General features: G+C 49.1%; 1 protein-coding gene across 4 annotated transcripts in view; it reads left to right on the plus strand.

Moving 5' to 3' along the window:
* Dnmt3a (DNA methyltransferase 3 alpha) overlaps window positions 1-26,337 on the plus strand; it is a 119,168-nt gene that overhangs the window by 49,364 nt on the left and 43,467 nt on the right. For all 4 annotated transcript variants that reach the window (XR_003486954.2, XM_027424549.2, XM_035448203.1 and 1 more), the window contains exons 3-4: window positions 6,154-6,258; window positions 23,529-23,796. Coding sequence is in view for 3 of the 4 variants with exons in the window: in XM_027424549.2 (XP_027280350.1) it covers window positions 6,154-6,258; window positions 23,529-23,796 (373 nt within the window). In the remaining variant the exon portion in view is untranslated. The remainder of the gene's footprint in view (window positions 1-6,153; window positions 6,259-23,528; window positions 23,797-26,337) is intronic.

A 26,337-nucleotide genomic window follows, 5' to 3' on the forward strand; every position in this document is an offset into this window, starting at 1 on the left:
GTGTTTAAGGTATAGAAGATATATTTTAGGTTGGGGGTTGTGGTACATATCTGTAACCCTGACACTTGGGAGCTGAAGGCAGCGGGATTATGAACTCATGGACAACGAGTCACATCCTGCTGGCCTCCTCAATAATTAATAATATACGAAAAAGGTGTGGTGGTTCATGCTTATTATCAGCATTTGAGAGGGTGAGGCAGGAGGACTCTTGTAAATTTGAGGCCAGCCTAGGCTACATAATGAGTTTTAGACCAGGCTGGGCTAAAACCATCATAATCTTGTTGGTGCCTGTGGAGACAAAGATCTATGAATGTGACTCTGGAACCCTGTACACTGTGTATTTGTCCAGGTCTGTAGGTTTCTGTGTGTCTCATTTGTGTATGTGGACTCTAATTTACTGAGTATCCACTATGTGATAGTCACCCATCCTGGGGTTTCCAGTGTCTGTCTTGTGTTGGGCATATCAGCCTAGACTTACTCTTTTTTTGTTTTGGGGTTTTGAAGCAGGCTGTCAAGTACTCTGGGCTACCCTACAACTTCTCATCCTTTTACCTCCACTTCCCAAGGAGACCAAGCACAGTAGTGCATGCTTATAATCCTAGCATTGGGAGGCTGAGGCAAGAGGATTGCAAGTTTGAAACCTGCCTGAAATTCAGTGAGACTCTGCCTCTAAAACCAAAAATAAACAACAGCCTTGGGTGTTCTCTTCAAGAAGCTCAGTCAGCATGATGCCCATAGTTGGATTCCTAGGTAGTAGGCATCACAGGGGAGGGTGTCTCTCAGAACCTACCCAGAGGAAGAGGACCAGGGGAAGCAAGCCCAAAATCGAGGCTGGGAAGCCTTCGGGAAAGGTGGCTTAGGCAGAAGGACTAGCTATGCTGAGATGCCTGGGGAAGCAGCTGCTCTCGCACCTGCTGTCTATGTTGGAGTCCTGAGATGGAGAAGAGACACAGGCATTCCAGCAAGAGCCCAGGGAACCTTTGCAAGAACTGGAATCTGGGTTTGATCCTGCAGGCCCCTGTGGTTCCCCTCAGAGAAGGTTTAAGCCCTATAGAATGACATAATCCACCTTGCAATTTGGAAAATCTGGGAGCCCCAGCATCCGCATAGCTCACCATAGCAACAGCAGCAGCCAGATGTTGGGCTCTGTGGGCTTGTGAGTGATGGCTGCACATGGAGGGGAGGGAGCTGGGATTTGCTGAAGGCCAGGAGGGGTGGAGGTGGGGTGCTGGAGATGCTGGCCTGTGTGAGACATTCTAGTCAGTCTGTAAGGAAGCAGGAGGGAGTGAGCGGTTCCCCAGTGACTGTCATGTGCCAGTGTTCATCTGCCCCTTACTTATTGCTCACACTGTCACTGTGGAGTAAGTATGATCCCCATTTTGTGGATGAGGAAAGTGAGCTGCAGAGAAGATAGTAAGTTTGAGGTGACTAGTAAATACAGAATACAGGGGAAGTCCCTGCTCACCCATCCCTGCTCTTTCCAAACTCCCTATCTATAATTTCTGCCCCACCCCCAACAGCTCTTGAAGTGACTGATTGAGTCTCCTAACCTGACAGATGGGGAGGCCATCCTGGACTCTAGTCTCTTCCCACTAAATGTGTTGCTGCTTCCATGTGCTCAGGTTTCTGCGGCTCAGATTCTTGCATTTCAATATTAGAGATGCCCCTTCAGTCAGTGCTGCTTGCAGATTTGAGAAGCATAGCCCACATTCCTTAGCATAACCATCAGCACAGACACTGACAGATGTGAGAATGAACCACTTGATACACGTCCCTAGAGTCATTGAGGGCATGGCCCGGGCCATCTGTTCACCCCACTCAGTGTATCAGCCCCCTGCCTGGTGACATGAACCACAGGCGGGCCTAGAGCAGAAAGCAAGGCCTCGATTTTAGAATAGTGTGTTGATAACTTGCTTTCCACGGAAATGTACTTCTGGGGCACACGGGAAGGTGGGAGCCAACCCTGGATATGGATCTTGGGGGGAGGGGGTTTGTGCACACCTTGCTACATGCTGGTCATGGGGTTTGGACCTGGCACATACCTCCCTGCATGGTACTCTCCAGGTTCTGGAGAGGTGACCCCTTCTTCCTGTGTTGGGTTACCTTGAATTGAATCTGGCAGGGACAGAACCGTGCTGAGTGTGTGTAGCATGTGTGGAGTGAAGCAGGGGACCACAGCCATATGACATAGTGTTTACTGTAGGAGACCTTTTCCCTGGGAATCATAAGAACAGGGGCAGGCTGTACCAGACCAGTGTCTTTGGTTTGGTTCAATTTCCTTTTTTGTTTTGGTCAAGGTCTCTGATGGTTTTGAAGTCTCCATTTAGCCAAGGGTAACCTTAAGATCTTCCACTTCTGCCTCCCAAATGCTGGGATTATGAGCATATACCATCACACCTGGTCTGTACAGTCCTGGGGACCCAGCCCACAGTTTCAAGCATGCTAGACATGTCTTCAACCAGTCGACCCCAAGTGGTTTTGTTTTCTGGTCATCGCTTTGTGGTAGCCATCTTTTCTTTTTCCTGATTAAAGACCAGACTGGCTTTCACTCTTGGATTTTCCCAGTGAAATCTAGAAGGTCAAATCCCAAACAAGTAACTAGTTAATGTAGTTTGCTAAAGAAATAGTTCAAATCCCAGGTAGTGTAGTTCTTATAGGATCCATCCTAGACTCTGAGGTAGAAACAGTGAGTGAAACAGACAACGGACCTGCCATTTGTTCACCTTAGAAACCCAAGAGGCAGGCAGAATGGCCCTGTTCTCACCTCATCTTGTGAATGAAGAAACTGAGGCTCCAAGAGGAGGATCCCATCATGAGACTGGACCTGCTTTAGTCTGCTGCCGGTCCTGTGCCTTCTCTATGACCTCTTCATGGTTTTATGAAGACAGAAACAAGCTGTGGTAGAATCAAACCAAAAGCAATACCTCATTCCCAAAGTTGCCATCCCATAGTGACCCTCACACTCTGACCTGCATGGGTCAGATTTGGTCTGTGTGTCCCCAGTAGTCCTCTCTTGCTGGGGCATCCTAGGACCTTGGGAGACAGCTCCAGCCAACAGCCTGGCTTCCCTTGGACGTGTGTCCTTGGGCTATCCCTGGCAGGTCCTTTGCAATCCTCCTGGACCCCCCCCCATTCTGTTGCTTGTCTCTACAGAGCCTTCTATCACCTCTTCTTTGTCAACCTCTCCTAAAAGGAGCTCCCAGAGAACAGTGGTCCTGAAGCCATTCTCTCCCTCCACACTGGAGCCCCCTCTGCTTGCTGGCTCCTCTCGGAGAACCTTTATGGCTGGATTCTCCAGCCCTTCTCCTCGTGGCATTCTTCATTGCCCTGTGACCGTGCCCTCCGAAGCCAGCTCTGATTGGCCCTTAGCCAAATCTCCTTGACCTCATTGCATATGGTCTCTTGCCTAGCAACTGCCCTTCCTTGATCCTACAATACACTGGAGACCTCGTCTATGCCTCTGTCTATTCTGTCTCCTTTGCAAGCTGGACTGTCCCCACCAGTGAGTGCCGAAGTAAGTCTGTCTGTCACCTTCACTCACATCTCTTCAGAGAGCTGTTAGAACTTGAGCTGTGGTTGTCTGCTTCCAAGACATACCTTGAGTAGATGAATGGATGGGCAAATGGACACAAAGGCCAGTGATGCTCTTGCTGTCATCAGATGCCTGTGATTGGTCACAGTAGGTCTTCATTGCATGCCCTACCAATACCTGAAATTAATGTGGTGAACCACAGATTATTTTGAAATCACGGAAAGTGAAAGTTGAGTGGGATATGGAGGACCATCTCAAATCTCCAGGAAGCCTGGGCACCCTTGCCTTCTCTGTCCATGGTACCACTGACTGGCTCGTCCTGTGAGATCTGCAAAGCTAATATGTGGAGCTTGGGGAGCAGCCTGCTACCTTTCAGCTGGGCCCAGGGCGCTTTCCCCCTTCCCCAACATTGTTTCTGCCAGAGGTTAGTCATGCTGGAGTCTGCTGAGTCAAAAGGGACTTGTGGGTGGTTTGTGGCCAGGCTGGAGCAGTGAGGCAGGACTTTCTAGGTATGAGATTCTGTCCCAGGATGTAAAGACCAGAGATCTCAGCCCTGAGAAGGTTCTGAAGAATAGGAACAAAGCAAACAGAGCTTTGTGGATGAAAAGGATCAAGGGGTACCATGTCTCCAAGACACTTGTGTGGAGTGATGACCCATCAAGTGCCAGGGTTACATGGTCCAGGCTCCAGTGTAGAAATGTGCACAGCCTAAATGAAATTCCTACGTTCTGCACAGAGGGCTGCATTTCAAGTACTTCATGCATTTTAAACAGCATCCCTAAATTGACTATTTCTTTTTATGTTATTTTGTTTTTGATAAAGATTCATTAAATAGCTTGCTTCTTGAATGTTTGTACCTGTGTAGATTTTTTTTCTTCATATAAATAAAACCTACTGTGGTCTGGCATTATGGCTCAGTAGTAGAACCCTTACCTAGTGGGTAGGAAGCCCTGAGTTCAGTACCTAACTAACACCCAAACCAAAGAGACTCAGAAATAAATCCATTACCAGAGCCTTGTGCTAAGACCTTATAATTAGGAAAATATAAGGGTTGAAGAGGAGATGGCTCAGTAGGTAAAGTTCTTGCTATGCAAACATGAGAACCCAAGGTCAGATTCCCCAGCACCCACATAAATGCTGAGTGAGGGGGTGCATGTCTGTGACACCAGTGCCAAGGAGACATAGTCAGCAAGACCCTGGTGCCTGTTAGCCATTTTAGCTAGGTCATTGAGTTAAGTGAGAAGACCCTGTCTCAGAAGGTAAGGGTTAGGGTTGGCGATTTAGTTCAGTGGATGAAGTCACTTGGCCCCAAAGCCTGACCTCCTGAGTTCAACTCCCAAGACTCACGTGGCAGAGAGAGTCATTTGAAAGGTCTCTGACCTAATGCATACTGTGGACACGTTCGTACAGTGTACTGTGGACACGTTATACACACAAATAATATATGGAGTAACTTTTTGTTTTGTTTTTGTCAAGACAGGGTTTCTCTCTGTAGCCCTGACCGTCCTGGAATTCACTTTGTAGACCAGGCTAGCCTCAAACTCACAGAGATCCACCTGCTTCTGTCTCCTGAGTGCTGGGATTAAAGGCTTGCACCACCACCACCTGGCCCTATATGTAATAACTCTTGAATTAGTGGAGAGCAATTGAAGAAAACACCTAAGGTCTCCGCATACATGCACACACATGTACTCATGCACCTATACATAAAGAAAGGAAAAGAGTACCGTTAAAGCCAAGGATAGTGGCTTGTGCCCAGCATCCAGAGATGGAGGTAGTAGTTCAGGGTTATCTTTGGCTACATAGGGAGTTTGAGCCTAGTCTGAAGTAAATGAGATCCTGTCTTAAAAATCAAAAAGAAGCTGGGTGGTGGTGGCACATACTTTTAATCCCAGCACCCAGGAGGCAGAGGGAAGGGGATCTGTGAGTTTCAGGCCAGCCAGGTCTACACAGTGAGCTTCAGGCCAGCCAGGGCTACACAGAGAAACTTTTACCAAAAAAAAAAAAAAAAAAGACTCCGAGCGTGGGGCAAACACCTTTAATCCTAGCACTCGGGAGGCAGAAGCAAATGGTTTCTTTTGAGGCCTGGCCTACAAAGCAAGTTCAGGGTCATCTAGGGCTATATAGTGAAACCCCATCTTAAAAAAATAAAATTTAAAGTCGGGTGCTGGTGACTCACACCTTTAATCCCAGTACTCAGAGGATCTCTGAGTTCAAGGCCAGCCTAGTCCATAGAGTGAGTTCCCGGACGGTCTCCAAAGCTACACAGAGAAACTCTGTCTCAAACAAACAAACAAAAAAAACCCTCAACTAAACAAACAAACAAAAAAATCACATGCAGAGTGGGGGTCCTGGAGGCCCTCTAGGACTTAGCCAACTTTTTTATTTGATCAATGCGTGGGGTTGAACCTAGCATCGTGTGCCTGCTGGGCCACTCTGCCACGGAAGCTGTATTTAGATGGGGCTCAGCTTTACCATACAGGAAGGGTGGGGACAGCATGGCACAGCCCTGGTGACTGCTGTGGAATTAGGACAGGCAGAGGCCAGTGCCAGTCCAGCTAGCCTGGAACTCAGTGCCTCTTGGGTCAGCTCTGGCTTACGGGGTGTGTCTGTGCCCACAGGAAGGAGAGGAACAGGAGGAGAGTCGTGGCAAGGAAGAGCGCCAGGAACCCAGCACCACGGCCCGGAAGGTGGGGAGGCCTGGCCGGAAGCGCAAACACCCACCGGTGAGTGTTCTCTCTCACGTGACCCACGCCTGTGCGGTGGACAGCAGTGATGTGTGCCTGAGGCCTTGCGGGATATTAAGGCCACAGGCTCCTGAACACTCCCTGTTTTCTCCAGTTTTGAACTAGAGGCCGGGAAGCTTGGCCGGTGGGTGTGGGAGCTGGGATCTCAACCCGGCTCTGACCCGTGGCTTCCCTCAGGAAGGGCCCCTGCAGGCCGTCCGTCCACTAGCCATGGTCCTCCGCTCCCAGGAGGGGAACTTTCAGGAAGGGGACCCGAGGTCAGAGCCTGGTTCCAGAGAAAGGAAGACATGCTGGGTTTGTGCAAGAGAGCTGCAGCAGGCGGTGCGCTGCCCTGGCCCACAGGCTCCTCCTCGGGGGAGCCATGCTGCTGGGGTCCTGGGAAGCTCTGGGTCGACTCAAGATGGAGCGAGCTGGGGGTGTGGCGGAACTGTGGGGCTGCAGGAGCCTGCTAACCTCGGTGGATAATTAGTTCCCAGCAGAAGGCCAGCTGGTTCCTTTCTCCTCGCCCTTCCAGCAGAGATTGGTAAACTTGGAGCAGGAGGCTGAGGGGGAGTAGGAGCTCGGGATTGTTAACTCAGACCTGCAGGGCTGCAGGGCAGGGAGCGGCACTGCCGGGTAGGGAGGTGGGTCCAGGGAGGCCAGAGGCCTGGGTACCGTGTCCACTTCCCTTGCTGTAGAGGGAAGAGCGAAGTTAGGTAGCTAGCTGGTCAGTCATTTAGAACATTTTAATAATAAAGCCCACATGGATATTTTATGACCTGTAATGAAAAATTCACTTGACAATGGAAGGATGAGATGAGCGTTCAGAAGAATTTCCGGTTTGGAGCGGGTTGCCCTGGCAGATGCCCCGGTACTCTCCCCTATTCTTTCACCCAAGAGCACCTTGAGGGGTGAGGGTGCATGAAGGGCAGCTGGCCCCATTTGGCTGCAGGCACATCCTTGCCCCCCTGAGGCGCCTCAGCCTGTAATCTGCAGAGCAAATTTTTCCTCTCGAGTTGCTGAGGACCCAGAGCCACCACCTGTAACAAATAAAGAGCCAGTGACCCCTTGACTCCAATTTGTCGGTCTAGAATCAAAAGGAAGGCACAGCACTGAGAGCCGGTGAAAGTCTGGGGTCAGAGGGTATGAGGAAATAACTTGTGGAATGGGGCCTGGGAGGGAGTCATGGATCCTGCTTCAGGGCAGAAAGGAAAAATACCATCTTTGGAGCCCAGCAGACCTGGGTTCAAATACCAGCTTCACAATTAATTCACCGTCTTCACAATTAATCAATTAATTCACTGAGAAGCGCAGGCAGGACGCCTTCCTTCTAAAATGCGGTGACAGCGAGTTGAATTCAGTCTCTATCAGCTGGTGTTGAGCAAGGCACCATGGCAATCACTGTTTGACAGGAGAAAGAATTCTTATGTTTGGTGCTCCCGGGCTCTGTGACCTTGTGCAGTCCCTTAACCTCCTGACCACTTCCTCATTGGTAACAGGGCTGCTGTGAATACCTGTCCTGAATCCCTCCTGGGGTGTGTGCAAACAGCAAAGTGAAGCCCAAATGGACAGTGATGGCCAGATACTTACACTTGCATAATTTCAGCGGCCAGTGTCCACACACCAGGGTGCAGACCTTTGGGTGGAGCTCCAACACTGACCTCTGAGCAGCCCCCATGGGAGGCAGTGCACATCATGAAAAACGTTGTGTGGATATGGTCCGACCTGTGTCCTGGGTGACACTACAACCATCTGGACACAGAGGAGAAAGAGCCCCTTGGAGAGCTGGTGCTGACTGAGGAGTTTGGTGCACGAGATAAGTGTTGGAAGAGAGCCTTGTGGTCTGGAAATGTGGCTTGGTTGGTAGAGTACCTGCCTAGCATACATGAACCCCTGGGTTTGATCCAGTGCCATGTAATACTGGCAGCACATATCTGTAATCTTAGCACTTGGTGTGGAGATTGGAGGATTAAAAATTCAAGGTCATCCTCAGATAAATAGTGAGTTTGAAGACAGCCTTGGCTATGAGACCCTGTCTTAAAAAAAAAAAAAATTGAATTAAAAAAATTGCCTGGTAGTCGTGCGCAAACCTTTAATCCCAGCACTTGGGAGGCAGAGCCAGGCTGATCTCTGCCTGATCTACAGAACCAGTTCCAGGACAGCCAGAACTGTTCTATAGAGAAACCTTATCTCAGAAAACAAAACAAAACAAAATTGTAAGGGACTGGAGAGTTGGCCTAGCAGCAGTTTAGGGCATTTACTGCTCCTGCAGAGGACCCTGGGTTTCATTGCCAGGACCCACATGGTGCCTCACAACCATCCACAACTCCAGTGCCAGGGGATCTGATGCATTCTTCAAGGCACCAGGCTGGAATGTGGAACACAGACACACAAGCAGACAAACCCTCATACATTTAAAAACAAATTTTAAGGGACACCTCTTATATTGGAGGGAACAAAGAAAGTCAGCTCAGAAAATGCAGTTTTTACTGTGAGACTGCCTGGGGATGCTTCCGGTTCCTGCCTGGCTGCCGATAGCCTGGGGCTAGGTTCCTCGAGCTCTCCTGGGACAGGTGTGATCCTGGCTTCCTCCTCTCTCCTGGGGTCCCTATCTCCTTCTCAGCAGGAGCTCTGCAGGTGTCTCTGGGATCTGCTGCAGCTGTGGCCCTGGGGCTAGATTCCCAAGGAGCGTTAGAGACCAAGTTTGTCTCCGGGAAGCCTATGAAGGGCAGAGTGGGAAAGAAGGGGAGGCGGAGGAACCAGGGAGAGCATGGCCAGCAATGAGGACTTCCTCCTTGCTAGCTTTACTATGCAACACTGCAGAGGTTCAAGAACACCAAGCGTTTTCCTCCTCAGCCCCAAGATTAAGCACCCTTGGTTTCCTCCTCGGTTTGTCCCCAAGTTTGTCCAACTTTTCCATCCTCAGATATCTGTCCTTGGGTGCTGCTGTGTTAGTCCCCTAACCAGGGATGCCCAGGTTAGCTCACTTTGCAGAAACTCTCCCTCCCCCCACATTCCCTCTTGCCCTTCACATGGGAAGAAGGAATTTATCTTCCAGTGTCCTAGAGAAGAGAGGCAAGTCACAATAATATACTGCTTGGCAGGTCTCTGTTCGTGAGACTCTAGAGCAGTGGTTCAAACCTTCCCAGTGCTGAGACCTTTTCATACAGTTCCTTATGTCTCCCAACCATAAAGATTATTCTCGTTGCTGCTTCATAATTGTAATTTTGCTGCTGTTGTGAATCTGTGTTTTCCAATGATCTTAGGAAATCCTGTGGAAGGGTCAGTTGACCCCAAAGGGATCCTGACTCACAGGTTGAGAATCCTTGCTCTAGGGACTCCATTTCTCTTTCTCCCCACCCCTACCCCTTTTCTTTCACAGGGCCTCACTATGTAGCCCCAGCTGACCTGGACCTCACTTTATAAACCAGGTTGGCCTTCTGGAGTACTGGGATTAAAGGTGTGTGGTGTATGCCACTGAGCCCAGCCATTGGGTTCTGGGAATCTGGGACCTGGGTCCTCTGGAAGAGCAGCAAGTGCTCTTAATGGCTGAGTCATCTCTCCAGCCCTTGGACTCCATTTTTGTTGTTGTTCTTTCAAGACAGTGTTTCTCTGTGCAGCCCTGGCTGTCCTGAAACTCGCTCTGTAGACCAGCCTGGCCTCGAACTCACAGAGATCCACCTGCCTCTGCCTCTCGAGTGCTGGGATTAAAGGCGTGCGCCACCGCTACCCATCAGACTCCATTTCTTAAGAATACACACATAATTAAATTTTAACTAAAAAATAAAATAAGTAAAAGAAAAAGCTAAGCCCAGTTTGGCCCCTCTAGATGATAAGTTCCTTCTGGACCTGGTTGCAAAATAATACTGGTGAAGAACTAAGAAACCAGATGACAAACTGCAAGCCACAGTTCAGATGGCAGTGGTCTGCAGGCCTCACTCCCAGAAGTGTGGCTGCTGCTTGTCCTCAGAGAGCTCTAGAATCAATATCTAGGAGCTTGAGGTTTCTAAACTGCAATTTAATTAATTTACCTATTTTACATACTTACTCAGTGGTACCCAAACCTAGTTTACACATCTTCACCAAGTGCTCAGCCCCTGAGCCATGCCCCCAACCCCAGAAACTTCCTCCTCCTCCTCCTCCTCCCTACTCCACCTGCCCCTTCTTTAATTGAATTGTATTATTAGCACATTTACAAATCTGTTTTTGTTTTTATAATGATATGATTTCTTAGCAAATAGAGAACTTAAAATCCAACCTCATCTCAGCTCCCTCAATCCACACCCCAAATCTTGTATCGGCCTTTAACCCTGGATGAAGAAAGATTGTCCCTCCACTGGTTTAGTGTTGGTTTGAGGGTTTTGTTCGGTTGTGGTAGCAGGGAACTTGCTAAGCATCCAAGGTAGACCTTAATCTACTGATTCTCCTGCCTCCACCATCTCTCAAGTACTGAGATGACAGGCTTAAACTACCACCACACCTAGCTGTTTTTGGTGAGTGTATTGACTGCTTTTTGAGACAGTATGACTTTGTAGCCCTGGCTGTCCTTGAACTTGCCACAATACTCCTGCCACTTGATGCCATTAGTTTGACCCTTGGTACCATCTCTTTTGCATGGCTTCCAAGTGTAGCTCATTTCATCACCCCACCTCCGAGGACCAAGAACAACGGCCAATAACACAGTGCTTTGTTGCCTGCGAATGTTTTAAAGGCTTACCTCAGGATATCTGGATGACACTTGCACACATGTGCATACACACAAACCAGTAACGAAAATTAGAAGTTTCATCACTGCTTCAGTGAAGCCCTGTGCTTTCCTTGTCACTAATGTATACTAGGCCCAGGAACCTGAGTTCCCAGCGGCTCTTAATTTAAGTTAATATATGAATGCAGGGCTGTTTGAAAACGTGTGCAAACTGTTCCCGAAAACATACCGAGAAAACTGAGATCTGGTGGTGAAGTGCATTTGGTAACGTGCAGTTGGTAGAGTGCTTGCCATTCACGCACAAGGTGCTGGGTTTAATTCTCAGCACTGAATAGATATGCCTGTAATGGCAGCTCTTGAGATATGGAGGATCAAAAGTTCAAGGTCATCCTTAGCTAGAATCACATTCAAGGCTAGCCTGGGCCAAATGAGATCCTGTCTCAAATAATAATAAAAAAAAAATCAGGAAAGGAAATAGAATTGAGGGAGGAGTTTGACGAAAATCTCAGGAATTCAGGTATAGTTGGGGGAGCTGGAATGGTCCAAGGACTGGGAAGCAAGCCTGCTTCAGAGTAGGCACTGGCCTGCTTTGCTGGCAGCTTTGCATTGGTGAAAGCCAAGATAGTGCCAGCAACAGGAAACAGGAAGCCAGCTGCTGGGCTAGGAGGGGCTTAGGAAGGGAGCTGGCACCTGGGCCAAGGCCTATGGGCTGGCCAATGCCCATGCATGGGAAATCAGGCCTGTGTGTGTGTGTGTGTGTGTGTGTGTGTGTCCATCCGTCCGTCCCAGTGGAAAGAAAGAGCCATTTCCCTGTTCACCAGTTCCTGAAGACCTTGCAGTGTGACAAGTGGGGCTGTGTAAGGCTGGTTCCTGCCTGGTCACAAGCCCAGACAGCTCTGCAGAGGTCTTTGTTCTTTGTGGGTGGTTCCAGCTGGGGCATCAGAGGAACAGTTTCTGCCTTGACCCACCAGACCCTGGGGTTGGGGTTGAAGTGTGTGTGTGTGTGTGTGTGTGTGTGTGTGTGTGTGTGTGTGTGTGTGTGTGACCGTTCCTGCAAGGTTTACACACCATTTGCTAGCTGCATGCATATCAGTGGGGATTTATACCCACCAACTTCTTCCAGGGTTATTTTTGCTTGGAGGGAGCATTCTGAGGTCACTCCTGCTAAGAATAACCCAGCAAGGGCGGGAGGAGGAGTGGGTGGGAGCTGGCACTGAGCTCAGCTGAGCCAGGCTGGGCTCCTTACTCCATAAGCAGCCTCCTGCACAGCCAGGAGGGAGTGGGTTCCAGAGGGCAGCACTGCAGGGCAGAAGGGCAGAAGCTGGGGGAAGCCAGGAAGCTGCGGGGCTGAGCCTCAGCTGGCTGGGCAGTTTTACTCAGCTCCGATGGCTTCATAGTGTAGGTCACTTTTTTAGTCTCAGAGCTATTGATTCTTCAACAGCATGCCCTCCTTGTCTCCAGACCAGAACTGTTCTTTAAACTGACTGATACCCCCTTGATTTTAGGCTCTCTTAATCTGGGCTGCTGCTCCTGGTCACGCCCCAGCAGTGGCCTTCCAGAAGGCACGAGGAAGATAGAGCTGTGATGGGGATGTGTAGCTCCAGGCATTTAACTCTTCCCTGCAGATTTGCCCTCCTGAGCTCTCAAGTAAATTCTGAGGGAGTCCAGTGCAGAGGTTCCTGGTCAGTGGTGAGAACCTTGAGAGTCATAGGAGCCAGGGAAAACCTGCTGGGACATGTTGGGCTTGCCTGGCCTTAAAGGAGGGAGAGGAGCAGCCAAGGGAAAAGTAGCAGGACCTGCTATGAGGCCTTGTGAGCAGGTGGTGCCAGTGTGTTGTATGGAGATTGAGAGGCAGTCCCCGAGCCACCAGCCTGTCTGTGAACTAGGTTCCTTGAAAATGGGTCTTACTGGGCAAGAAGATAGAGTGCAGGTGGCCAAAGGAGTTTTACTCTTATTTTTTATCTTATTTTTGAGACAGTATCCTAAAATTCACTATGTAGACCAGGCTAGCCTCAAGCTCACAAAGATCTACCTGCCTCTGCTTCCCAGGTGTAGGGATTTAAGGCATGTGCCACTATACCCAGCTTTTTTATATATAGATTTATTTATTTATTATGTATACAGTGTTCTGCCTGCATGTATGCCTGCAGGTCAGAAGAGGGACCAGATCTCATTACAGATGGTTGTGAGCCACTATGTGTTTGCTGGGAATTGAACTCAGGACCTCTGGAAGAGCAGCCAGTGCTCTTAACCTCTGAGCCATCTGTCCCAGCCCCAGCTTTTTTTTTTATTTTGTTTTTGGGACAGGGTCATATTGTGTATCCCAGACTTTTCTCCAACTGGCAGTACCCCCCCCCCCGACCCTGCCTCAGCCTCCAAAGTGCTGGGTTTATAGGCATGCACAATCACACCTGGTGTTTTTACTCTATATTCTTTGAGAAATGGGGAGAGGATTTGGGGCAAGAAGCAAGTCCTGGATCTGATGAGAGTGTAGAAAAAGAGCACTGCCACTAATCAGATGAAGGGGCAAAAGGAGATGCCACAGGCCCCAGCTATGGCACAACCGGGACAGTGCCACAGCTGTTTTCAGACACCAGGACTTCTGAAATACTCAGGAGAGATTACTATAGATAACTGGTCCTATCACTGGGGGTTTAGCTCAGTGGCAAAACACTTGTCAAGCACTCAGGGTTCCACACCAACACTGGGGGAAGTCAAAACAAAACAAAACAAAATAGCGAGAGGATAGCCAGTATTGCTAGGGGACTAGTCCAGTGATTCCCATGAATTTAAAAGAATAACAAAGCCCACCTCTCTTTGTAACTGTCTTGACTCCCAGAGTGACACATTTTAGGACCACTTCCAATAAGCCTCTGGCACGCGTTGGTCTCAATTGCTGTGTCCTCCCGGTGGTCCGGTCACACCAGCCTCTCTCCCACCGCGCTGCAGTGGACCTAGGGAAGCTGTTGAGCTGTTTCCTTTCCTCACCCTCACCTGGAGTGTTGTGTGTGTGTGCTGCTTAACATTGATGCCAACTTGATGAGATGGAGACTCTCCTGAGAGACAAACCTCTGCGTATATCTGTGGGGAGGCACTAGTCCAGGTCCACTGAGGTCCTCAACTGGATGAATAGGAGAAGCCAGCTGAGCCCCAGCATCCATGTCTGCTTCCTGGCTGTGATGCAGTGTGACCAGCTGCCCCCACACTGCCATGAGGGACGGCATCCTGGAACAAACCTTTCCTTCCTTAAGTTGCTTTTGTCAGCTATTTTTTTTTTCAGCAAGAAAAGCAACAGCACATGGCAGCTCTTTCCACCTCAGGAAAGACATCAGTGAGCTGAGATGCCTGGGAAGGGCAGTGGATGACCAAGGGGAGTGACAGTGATAAGCTGACTATGGCTCTCTAGAGAGTGACAAAGGCTCTGTAAGCTGGGTATGATGGAGGCTCTGAAGTCATACTAGATGGGGTAGAGTGAACACAGCACTGGGGTGAGGGGGGACCTGAGACTCCACTTCCTAGGGTGGCAGTTCCTTTCTGAGCTCACCACCTATGGTATAGCAGAGGTGGGAAATCAGTGGTTTATTTTTCAATGTTATTTATTTTGTGTATGGGTGTTTTGCCTGCATTTGTGACTATATCATGTATGTTCCTGCTACCTTTGGATGCCAGGAGAGGGTGTCAGATCTCCTTGGACTAGAGTTAAGATGGTTGTGAACCACCACGTGAGTCCTGGGACTTGAACTGGGTCCTGTGGAAGAACAGCTAGTGCTCTTAACTGATGAGCCATGTTTCCATCCCTCAGAAGTGGTTTTAAAGGACTTCCTTTGATACATAACTGTCTTATATATAGTGCTTCCTTCAAGGGACTTTCCAGTTTCCCTGAAACCTTTTTAAAAATTTGCTTATAGAGCCGGGCATTGGTGGCGCCCGCCTTTAATCCCAGCACTTGGGAGGCAGAGGCAGGTGGATCTCTGTGAGTTTGAGACCAGCCTGGTCTACAAGAGCTAGTTCCAGGACAGTCTCCAAAGCCACAGAGAAACCCTGTCTTGAAAACCCCCCCCCCAAAAAAATTGCTTATAGCCAGGTGGCAGTGGTGCATACCTTTTAATCCTAGCGCTTGAGAGGCAGAGGCAGGAGGATCTCTAAGTTAGAAGCCAGCCTGATTAGTAGAGTAAGTGAGTTCCAAGACAGTCAGGACTGTTACACAGAGAAACCCTGTCTCAGGGGCAAACAAACAAAAAAAGAAGAAGAAGAAGAAGAAGAAGAAGAAGAAGAAGAAGAAGAAGAAGAAGAAGAAGAAGAAGAAGAAGAAGAAGAAGAAGAAGAAGAAGAAGAAGAAAGAAAGAAAGAGTGTTTTGCTTTATATTTATTTTTATGTATATGAGTGTTTTGTCTGCATATATGTTTGTAGCATGAGTTCTAATTGGTCTTAATATTAAAAACTCAGTCAGATATTAGGGGGTGAAAGCTGAAAGATCAGAGAAGCGGAGCAGCCACCCTCTAGACTTCTTACCTCAATGGTAAAGGGTTACCTTGACTTTCCCTTGTTGATCTACATTTATTAGTCCAGTGTCTACCCATGCCATACCTTAAGCATAATCCAGAAGGGAGGGGCACTCTGTTTAGATTATACTTAGAAAAAACATTGTTTCTAGGAATGCTGTGTTTACATTCATTTTTAGGTGAGTTTATTTACTGCAATTGACACACTTGACATTTCGATTTTTCTTCAAAACCTCTGGAAATCATCTCTCTTATCCAAGCATCATCATGGTTATGAGATTCAATATTGATTGTAACTCGGATCCATTCCTTCAAGGTGCTGATCTTGCCTTTAGTAGCCTAATTACCCTTTTACATTGTGCATTCGCATTTTCAAAAGCCAGAGATTCAATTATTATTTGTCTAGCTTCTGAATTTGGTATCATTTTATTTACTGCTGAAGTCAAACTTTGTAAGAATTCAATGAAGGCTTCTTTTGGGCCTTGTATAACTTTAGTAAATGACTCAATTTTCTTTCCTGCTTCTTTAATTCTGTCTCAAGCATTCAAAGCTACTGTGAGGCGTAAAACTAGGGTGTGGTCATCATATAGACGTTGCCTCTGTACATTAGCACGATTTCCCTCTCCAAGAAGTTGGTCTTGGGAGATTTCCATACCTCTTTATTGTCCAATGCTCTTAGCCTCATCTTTCCACCAGATCCTTCATTGTAACTGAGGTCCAGGGTTCAAGACTGCTGTAACCACGTCTCTCCAGTCTTGGGGATAATTCTATTACAAGTTGACCATGAGTTTAACATCTGCTTTACAAAAGGTGATGCACACCTTTTGGGTGTGTGGTTTTTCAAGACTTGATTTCTCTCTCTCTCTCTCTCTCTCTCTCTCTCTCTCTCTCTCTCTCTCTCTCTCTCTCTCTCTCTGGTTTTCCGAGACAGAGTTTCTCTGTGACTATTGGAGGCTGTCCTGGAACTAACTCTTGTAGACCAGGCTGGTCTCGAACTCACAGAGATCTGCCTGCTTCTGCCTCCCAAGTGCTGGAATTAAAGGTGAGCCTCTGTGTCTGTCCAGCCATATGGCTTCCTGTTTACTCCTCCCTAGTGCTGGGATTAAAGGCGTGTGCCACCATTGCTTGGCCTCTATGGCTAACTAGAGTGGCCAGCTCCACACTCTGATCTCCAGGCAAGCTTTACTTATTAGAGCACAAGCAAGATATCACCACATATGTTTGTGCACCACATATGTGCCTGGTGCCTGGAGGTTCCAGAAGAGGGCACCGGATCCCCTGGGACTGGAGTTACAGATGGTTGGGAGCCACCATATGGGTCTTGGGAACTGAACCCAGGTCCTCTGCAAGAGCAACAAGTGCTCTTAACCACTTTGCCATGTCTCCAGACCCACTTCAAAGAGCCCAGCTAGGCCCTCATGCGGGTGAACAGGTATCCCTGCTGGAATTGTATGTCACTGGGTTGGCCACTCACTGAACATGCCTGTCCTCATACTCCATTGTCATGGCTTGTGATAGCCTAGTAGTTATTTCTTGGCTGAATCCACACAAGAAAAGGTCTCTGGGGAAGAGGCAGAGTCGGACAGAAGTAATGAGGAGAGCCTAGAAGGACTTGAGACAGGCAGTATTCAGGCCTAGGCCAGGGATTCCAGAATAATCTTGATTCACCAGTCCTGCTGATCCTGTCCACACTACTGACCCCTTTAGCTATTCTACTGGATAGAAGACAATTGGAGGATTGGACACCTAGTTCTAAAGCCATGACATGTGACTCCATTCCAGGAAGGCTGAGCATGGAAGAGCATGTCATAGGGTGGGCCTCCCTGGCCCTCCTGCTACCATAGGCTTCTTAGGAGCTACAAACAGTAGGGGGCTGCCAGGGAGAGGGCTGCAGAAAAGGCTGGGGATGGCAGTTTTATGGCCCAGTGTCAGCGCTTCCCTGGGCAAGGCTGACCTCTTAATCAGACATTCAACTGATCCCTGGAACTAGAGTGCACCTAGAAAAACCCAGGTCTGCTCTGATGGGTCTGCAGGACTCGGTACGGAATTAGGAAAGGGACTAAGTTGATACACACTTTTGTTTCCATCACTCTTTGAATCTGTGTGACACAGCTGCCATTGAGGCTGTTGGCCAGTGACTGACTGTTCTGCTTGGCTGGGGTGAACCCCTGTGTCTGTGTGTATGCAACTATCAAGGGCCCATGACTGAGCAGGGTTCCTGGATGGCCCAGCACTGCCAAGGTGTTACAGACGTAGCAGCAGGCCCTGAGAATGCAGAAGGAGGTCTTGGTGGCTCACAGAGAAGGGGTTAGGGAGGCAAAGGAAGGAAGCTGCCTCGCCTTTCCCTCCACCTCCCCGTCTGAGTGAATACCACAGGCTTTTGGGCTCCATCTCTCCAATACCTTTGCCCTCTCTTCTTATAAACCTGGTTTAGGGCTTTTATGTGTAAATATAGTAATAACAATGTTAATAAACCATGTCCCCCATGGGGATTGTGGCACTTCACTCTGCTTTGAGAGCCACTAACTGCCTCACCTGGAGCAGGGCGGGTCAGAGTTACCCTGTAGCAAAGTTATCTAGAGAGTAAGGGGTAGGTGGCAGGGGGCTCCAAACTGGGTGGAGGCTGCCCCAGCCCCCACAGAAGGCTCCTTTATTGACCCCTGGTTCCTCCTTGAGCTGGAGGCTGCCTTCTTTCCACGGTAAAGCTTATTTTCACTCAGCCAGGGAAGGCGGCTGTCCTTCGGACGCCTCTCCTGTACTTGAGTCATCTGGAAGCTTTGCTAAGGAGTAAAGGGATGCTTGTGAGGCAAGGCCAGCCTTGGACCCGTCTTCCACAGACAAGCTAGGGCTCCATATATTGACTCAGGATCCTCAGGATAATTAAGTTTATTGATTTTATAAGTGAGTGGATGCCAGGTCCTTTGCCGGGTGCTAGGGAGCTGGGATAGAAAGAAAGGAAAAGATAAATAAGGCACAGTCCAGAAGGGAGGCATACAATAAACAAGCCATTAGGCCCAGCATGGTGAATACTGTGATGAGAGAATGGACTCTGTAAACAGTGTGGCCTGCCATGGGGTGGAGGAGGGAATGGCATAGAGGACTTCACCAGTCCCCAGAGCGAGGTTGGGCCTGGCAGCTGTGCACATCTGCCATCTGTGACGAGGGCTGTGGGACCTGGGCATAGGCTGAGAGTTCCAAAGATCACATCACGGCCTATCCCAAGACCTCCCAGGGCATTGTGTTTTCTAAGATGGGAAGTCGAACAATGGTTATTGGGCAGGAGGGAGTTACTGTTTCGGGGGTGGAGAGCTTCTGTGTGGGACGATGGTGATGGTCACGGAACATGAATGTGTTCGATGTATGCCTAAAAATGGTTACAATGACAAATTTTATATATACTTTATTTTTATTTTTGAGACAGGGTCTCCCTATATAACCCAAACCTGGCCTTGAACTTGTAGTAATCCTCCTGTGTCGGTCCCCCAAGTGCTGGGATTACACATATGGAACACCTCAGCCCCAGCTACCACAGACTTTTTTTGTTGTTGTTGTTAGAGTTTTTAAAATGTATTCCTTAAGGCCAGACATGGTTGATGGTAGGGTGTGTAGCAGCATCCTGACCTGTATTCCCTAGCTGCCAACATGTGACATGTGATAACAAAATGATCTCCAGCCATATTGCCAAATGTCCTGAGGGGCAGCAGTAGTGTTTCCCTAGCCAGGAACCACAGCTGAACCCTGCTCAGAGTGTGTTGCCCGAAGCAGAGGCTGAGGGGGGTTCTGGGTAACAAGGAAGCAGGGGAAAGTTGTCTTGAGATTGGATAGGGTCTTGTGTGGCTGGAGGACAAAGGCCAGCAAACTCTGAGAACTTCTAGAGGTGAATGTCACAGTGGACTCTACCCGTCCTCAGGGCCAGGTTGAGCCCAGCAACTGTCCATGTGATGAGGACTGGGGGCATAGGCTGTGGGCAGGGCTTACAGACCCAGAATGGGGAATGCTGGGTGGAGAAGGCAGACAGTGGCAAAGGGACTGATTTTGACTGAAATCTGGGATCTGAGCGTCACAGTTTCCAGAGTGTTCCCACAACCCCAGAGGAAGAGAAGGTACTCGATACTACTGTTACTTCTCTCATGCTGTCATCGGAGCTGTGGTCAGTGTCTCCTAAGATGGCCAGCAGTGACCAGTGGGATGTCTATCTCCTTCAGAGGCACTGTCAAAACTAAAGCAAACAGCGGTAGCTGGCGTGACACTTGCATCTGGCATGGCAGCAGGGGCCCAAAGCTCCCTCTGGACTCTGAGCTGTGCATTTGCCCTTTTAACTAGTCTTTACCATTAATGAAGCAATTGGGAATATTTATGGAGCGCTGTTGGGGTCCTGCTCTGTGTCCAGCTGACTCAAACCTAGTCCCCTTGTCCCAAGAGTCTAGGAGCATAGGGACGGGGAGGGGAGGGCACTCAGGCTAGAGGAGCCAGTCTGGCTGCTTGAAATGATCCTTTTAGTGAGCTTCTACCTCCTCCCCCCAAACTGGAAAACTACTTCTGCCTGTTGATGGCAGACCTGATTCCTTCCTCTGGGTAGCTCCCAAGAGTAGATTTCCTCTGCCCAGTTACCCAGGTCCCAATAGCTCTTGGGAGGGGCTGTGCTTAGCCTCAGGGGCTGGAGGGTAAGGAAAAGCAGGGGTTTGCTACAGTGTAGGAGTCATGAGTTCCCTTGAACCCAGGTCAGTGGCTGACTTACTACTTATCAGAACCACAAAAGGAAAAGAAGTGGGGTAGTCTGGGGATGTTGCCCAGTGGGTAGAGCACTTGCCTAGCATGCCCGAAGCCCTGGGTCCCACCCCAGCATTGGATAAACTGAGCACGGTAGTGCATGCTTGTAATTCTAGCACTCAGTAGGGCAGGTGGTGGGGAGGTAAGCCTGGACTAGGTAAGAGCAATCTCAAAAAAACAAAACAAATTAGGAACCAGAGAGTCAAGTGGTAGAGGGTAGCATGGTTAGGAAGAGAGCTTGGGGGTGGTAGTGGGGCTGGAGATACAGCTCATTGGCAGCCTTTGCCTAATACATGCAAGGAAGGCTCTGGGTTTAATCCCTGGCACTAAAAGGGAGTGGGAGGGGTGTGGATCAATGGAAAGGGGTAGGGCCTTCAGCCGCGGAGCTGATCCTACCTAGGCTTACAGCTGTGTGGTAGGGTCCCGTCCCTTTATCTACCCGTGTACTGATTCCCACTGCTGGGTGTATCTGATGCTACTGCAGGGGGCAGGGGGGTCCTCGTGACAGGGCTGCTGGACAAGCACCTATGCAGTGTGATTGATTGAAAGACTGTGTGGCTAGGCAGAGAACCCGGGGCTAGGTGCTAGAATCTCAGAGCTAGCACTCCTGGCTCCCTGGGCTGTGGAGCTGGCAGTAACAGGAAGTGAGTCCTTGGGTAAGGAGGTCATGTGGTCCCCAGACAGGAAGCAAGCCTCTGTGGGATGATGTCACACAGCTCTGTCAGGCAGCAAGTGACTAAAAGAGAGAGCAATCGTTGAGAGATTGGCTCTGTCCAAGTGTGGCCTGTGCCTACCTCCGTGTAGTGCATGTTGACCTTGCTGTACTTGGCACCACTGGTTCCTGGAAAGTGTCTACCAGGGCAGCGAGGCATGTCCATCTCTCATGCATGACACAGCCTTGCAGGGTGACACTCAGACACAAGGGAGGTGCACATTGCTGTCTTAGTCCTGGGGTGGGGGTTAAAGCAAGTGGGTGGTCATGTTTGCTCGCTCCTCTTTCCTTCGTGTACCTGCCTAGCAGCCTGCAAGGCCTGTGGAGGCCTTCTTCCCACCAGGCACTTCCTCTCCCATGCTGCAGCCTTTCAGAACCCTGAGCTGCCGAGGCATGCAGTAATGCATCTCCTCACCACTTTCTGTTTCCCAGGTGAAGAGCCTGTGACATAGACTAGTAGTCTGGGAAAGCAACCAGGCCAGCTGCTGGGATCCTCGGGAGGTGGCACAGTCAGGCAACACTGAGTTTGCTGTTCTTTCCCAAAGCCTTGTTTGGTCCTTGTTTGCTACTCTCAGCGGTCCTCACCAGGTAGCAATGGGCCCACAGTTCCCATCCTAGACCTGAACTGGAGGCTGTGAGGTAAGGGGCCAGCAGTTTGTGCCTCTCAGGATATATGCTGGTGCTATAGCCTTTTAAAAAGGAGTTTACACTTAGCCCAGCCAATCCTCCAGGGACTGCCATGCAGACATGCTTGGCCTTAGAGAACTGGAAGTAATGGGGCTCCCTACAGCAGGAAGCAGATAGATCAACCTCAGTACCAGTGTCTGGAATGAGGCACAGAGTATCTGCCAGGCAGGAGTCAGAGCCATATGCATGGGTATGGAGAGATGCCACTGCTTATCAGGGAAGAAGTGAGCTGTAGAACATTGTGTGTAGCACGATAAAAACACGATCTTGGATCTCATTGTGTGTGTGAATATGTGGGTAAATTCGTAACTTACATGCGACTGCCAAAAGTCTAAAAAGGAAGTCCAGCCCTTTGGCACATGCCTGTAATCCCAGAACTTGGCATGCAAAAGCAGGAGGACCAGGACATCAAGGCCAGCCTCACATACATAGCTTGTTTGAAGCCAGCCTAGGCTATATGAAACCTAGTTTTATTTCATTTTTAGAAATCATTTCATATATATATATGAGTGTTTTTCATGATCACCATGTACATGGCTGGTGCTTTCAGATGCCAGAAGAGAGACTGGACCCCCTGGGACTGGAGTTACAGTTGTAAGCCACCATGTGGTTGTTAGCAATAGAACCTAGGTCCCCTGCAAGAGCCATCAGCCACTGAGTCATCTCTCCAGCCTGTGAATGAAACAGAAAGTCTAAAAAGGCCTGCAAAGGTTGCAGAGTGCCTACCTAAGGCAGGGACCCTGAGTGAGCCAAGCACCTCCAGTTTGCCAATGTTCTGACCACTTGCTACAATGAGCAAGAACAGATCACACTCAAACACACACACACACACACACACACACACACACACACACACACACACACACACACACCCTTCCTTACAGGGACAGGGGATGAAGCAGCCTCTTGTCTTGCCCAGCAGGCATGGAGAAGCCTATGCCCAGGGCATTTGCTGCCCAGGCTGGAGACTACTTGGGGCCTTGGTGAGCCTGGGTCTGAGAACTTATGGGGGTCTGATTTGAGGACAGAGAGCTGTGATTCTAGCTCGGGTCCAGAGAATGCTTCTTAGGGAGGACTTTCTTTGTCACCCTGCCTCTGCCCCTGCCCCTGTGAGAGTGGTGGAGGAAAGCTATGAGCAAGGAAGTCAGGCCAGCTTCGAGGCCTCTGGAATTGATCTGGTGGCATTGGAATTTCCTGAGGAAGGGGCCAGTTTCAATGATGGAGCATGAGGAAAATTTTTATTTCTTGTTATTTTTATTTATTATGTTCATCTGTGTATGGGCACACACACTGTGTGTGGAAGTCAGAGGACAACTTTGCAGAATGGGCTCTCTCTGCTACGGGAACTGAATTCAGGTAACCAGGCGTGCAGAGCAAGCACCGCTACTTACAGAGTCCTCTCGCCAGCTTTTAGTTTTGTGTCAGAGTCTCACGTAGCCTTGGCTGCTCTCAAACTCAGAATGTAGATGAGGATGGCTGTAAACTCCTGATCACCTGCCATTACCTGCTGAGTGCTGGGATTACAGGTGTGCACCACCATTTCTCGTTTACACAGCACTGGGTACTGAGCCCAGGGCTTCATGCGTGCTAGACAAGCATCCTACCAGATGGGCTACATCACCAGCTGCAGGATCATTGGCTTAGAAGTGGGAAGCCAGAGGAGTCTTAGTGAGTTGGGGTGCAGGGGTATCCCTGGGGTGTCGGGACCGGACCCACCTGCTTGACTTCCACAGTTCCCTTAGTCCTCTAATGTTGACAGCATACCTGTGACTACATCTGCTTGCATGGAGACATGCATGAAGGCACAGTACACACAACTTTCATTAGAAATTCAGAAGAGGGTCTGTGACTCAAGGGTCTAGTCCTTACATTTTTCTGTTTTCATATTTCCAGGTGGAAAGTAGTGACACACCCAAGGACTCTGCCGTGACTAGCAAGTCTCAGCCCATGGCCCAGGACTCTGGCTCCTCAGATCTGTTACCCAATGGAGACTTGGAAAAGCGGAGTGAACCCCAACCTGAGGAGGGGAGCCCAGCTGCAGGGCAGAAGGGTGGGGCCCCTGCTGAAGGAGAGGGAACTGAGACCCCACCAGAATCTTCCCGAGCCGTGGAAAATGGCTGCTGCACAACCAAGGAGGGCCGGGGAGCCTCTGCCGAAGAGGGTGAGTCCCAGCTGAAGGAAACCTCTTCTGGACCCTTTGAGACCCTGCGAGTCATAGACTTGGGTCTGTGGCAGGTTTCAGGATGGGCAAAGGTGGGAGCTGACCATCTGCTTGCCAAGGCAATGGTCTAGAAGCCACTGGATGAATACAGCCTGTGTACATGTGTACTTGGCCCACCTAGTGTGCTAAACAGTTAAAAACATTAGTTGCCAGTGTCTAAAAAAATTCAAGAAATTCCACATGAAAATCTGGAGTTTTGGCTCTTCATGGGGGAAAAAGAGCTGGCTCTGGCAACAGGCAACAGTGGGTTTGCGTAATGCCAAGGGATGCTAAACTGGGGTAATAAGTGCCCCCCCTTCTTTCTGTGCTGGTTGTGTGCCTCAGTTTCCCTCCACTGTCAGCTGGCCTGCTTGTTCTTACACATGACCTGCCTAGACCCATGAGGAACACAGGTGCCATGTCTACCTATCCCACTGCAGAGAACCTACATGGCATACTGTAATTTGGTTGACTCCATGGTAAACTTCCACCATGTAAATTGTGACAGGAGACACTGAGGGCTGAAGGAGGCCGTCTGTGCACTGCCCTGCTCAAACCTCTCCATCTGGGGACTTTGTGGCCTAGCCCTAGAATTTTGGAAAGTTGCCCATTTTTTTCTTTCAGGTTAAGCCAGAGATTTCAGGGCCAAGCAAGCTGTAAACAAGTGAGTAATGAGGACAGCTAGCATTTGTACCGGGCCTCACAGTTTACATAGCGCCTCCTGCTCCATTATCACATTTGATCCTCCCGGGCCCTGCCAGGTTGTTTTGCATATGTGCATTTTAATTTCAAAAAGTCTTCCTTCCAAGTGTGTATGATGGAATGAGTAAATTGATTAATTGGCATAACTTATTTTGCACGAATCCAAACCTAATATTTATGCAGAAGAGGGACTATTTCCAGAAAAGAGGTTTCCGAGCTTATTTTGAAATATCTTCCATTCATTATTCAGCAAATATTTGTGATGCTCCACCATGTGCAAAGCAGGCTCTGCGGCACTCTGCATTTGTTCCTCTATTTGCTCTTTCAAATGATCTCGTTTAGGAGGCATTTCTAGCCCCGTTCTAAGTCTAGGAAGAAAGTTCAGCTTAGAAAGTAACTTGCTTATGCCTTCACACCTGGCCTCTGGCCTCTGATACTTCTTTGTTGTTATTATTGTTGTTTTAGCCCTAGCTGTCCTGGAACTCACTATGTAGACCAAGCTGGCCTCAGACTCAAATATTACCTGCCTCTGCCTCCTGAGTGCTGGGATTAAAAGCCTGGGCCATCACTGCCTGGCCCCAACCTTAACTTGAGCCTACTTCTTCCACCTCCCGAGTTCTGGAATCCTACCCCATGCCCATTTTGTTTATTTATATATTTATTTACTTACTCTGTGTGTGTGTGTGTGTGTGTGTGTGTGTGTGTGTGTGTGTGTGTGTGTGTGTCACTTGAGCATGCCATAGCATATATATGGAGGTCAGAGGGTAACTTGGTTCTGTTTTCTCCTTCCAGCATGTAAATCCTTGATATGGGGATCAAACTCAGACTTAGATTTGGCCACAGGCACCTTTATCTGCTGAACCTTCTTGGCTGCCCATCCCTGTTTTTGTGTAGTTTGGGGATTGGACCCAGGGAATTGAAGTTCATCCATGCTGGGTGAGCACTGTACCAATCAAGCTAACCCTCTAGCAGGATTGGTAAACTTTTGCTTCTGGGCCTTTGCTCTGCCCTGGTGCTCTCTCTGTACTGAGTGGCTCTCTAGCTCTCCAGGTCTCAGAGGAGTATTGGGAGAGCTTGAGAGGAAGGAGGAGGAAGAGAGATACTTCCCTGCAGTTCATAATTACAGGTATGCAGGAGAGTTCAGTGCCTTTCTTAGCCAGGTGCTATGTTTCTGTGACTCACCTTTGGAATGCTGGGGTCACACCAATGCAGGTGCCCAGAGACAGGCCCAGGGCAGTCCCTGTGGCCAGGCAGGATGGAGCCAGAGCTCTAAGGCTGCTCTTTGACCTTGAGGGTTTGTTTAAGGGTTTCCCTGTCTGCATTCTAGTTCTTAAGCACTCAGTCAGCCAATGAGTGTTCATTAAACATGTTAGGTGTGTGCCAGGTCCTGTACCAGCCTGTGAAAACAGTCCTGAACAGAAACCTGGCTCTTGTCCTCAAGGATATCACAGTTGGCTACAGACTCTGCCCTTTCAGGTATGTCATTAGGGCTAGACATGTAGCCCTAGGTTTAACCCCCAGCATTTCACTAACTGTCATGGTGTCTAAATCTGAGGACTTGGGAAAGGATGGAAAGTCAGGAGTTCAAGGTCATTCTCTGCCCATCAATTTTTAGGCAAGCCTCCTCTCTCAGAAACAAAACAAAATAATAACAAAGCCAAATGTGCTGTTACACACAGAGGACAGTGCTCCTGGGGTAAGGAGGAGTGTTGTGAGGAACTGGGACATCAGGGCCTAAGCTGGTCCCTACTATTCTGTTGCCCATCATGTAAGAGCCGGGGGCACAAGATAGCAAGAACA

The sequence above is a fragment of the Cricetulus griseus genome, chromosome 7 (assembly GCF_003668045.3).
Source record: "Cricetulus griseus strain 17A/GY chromosome 7, alternate assembly CriGri-PICRH-1.0, whole genome shotgun sequence".
NCBI lineage: Eukaryota > Metazoa > Chordata > Mammalia > Rodentia > Cricetidae > Cricetulus > Cricetulus griseus.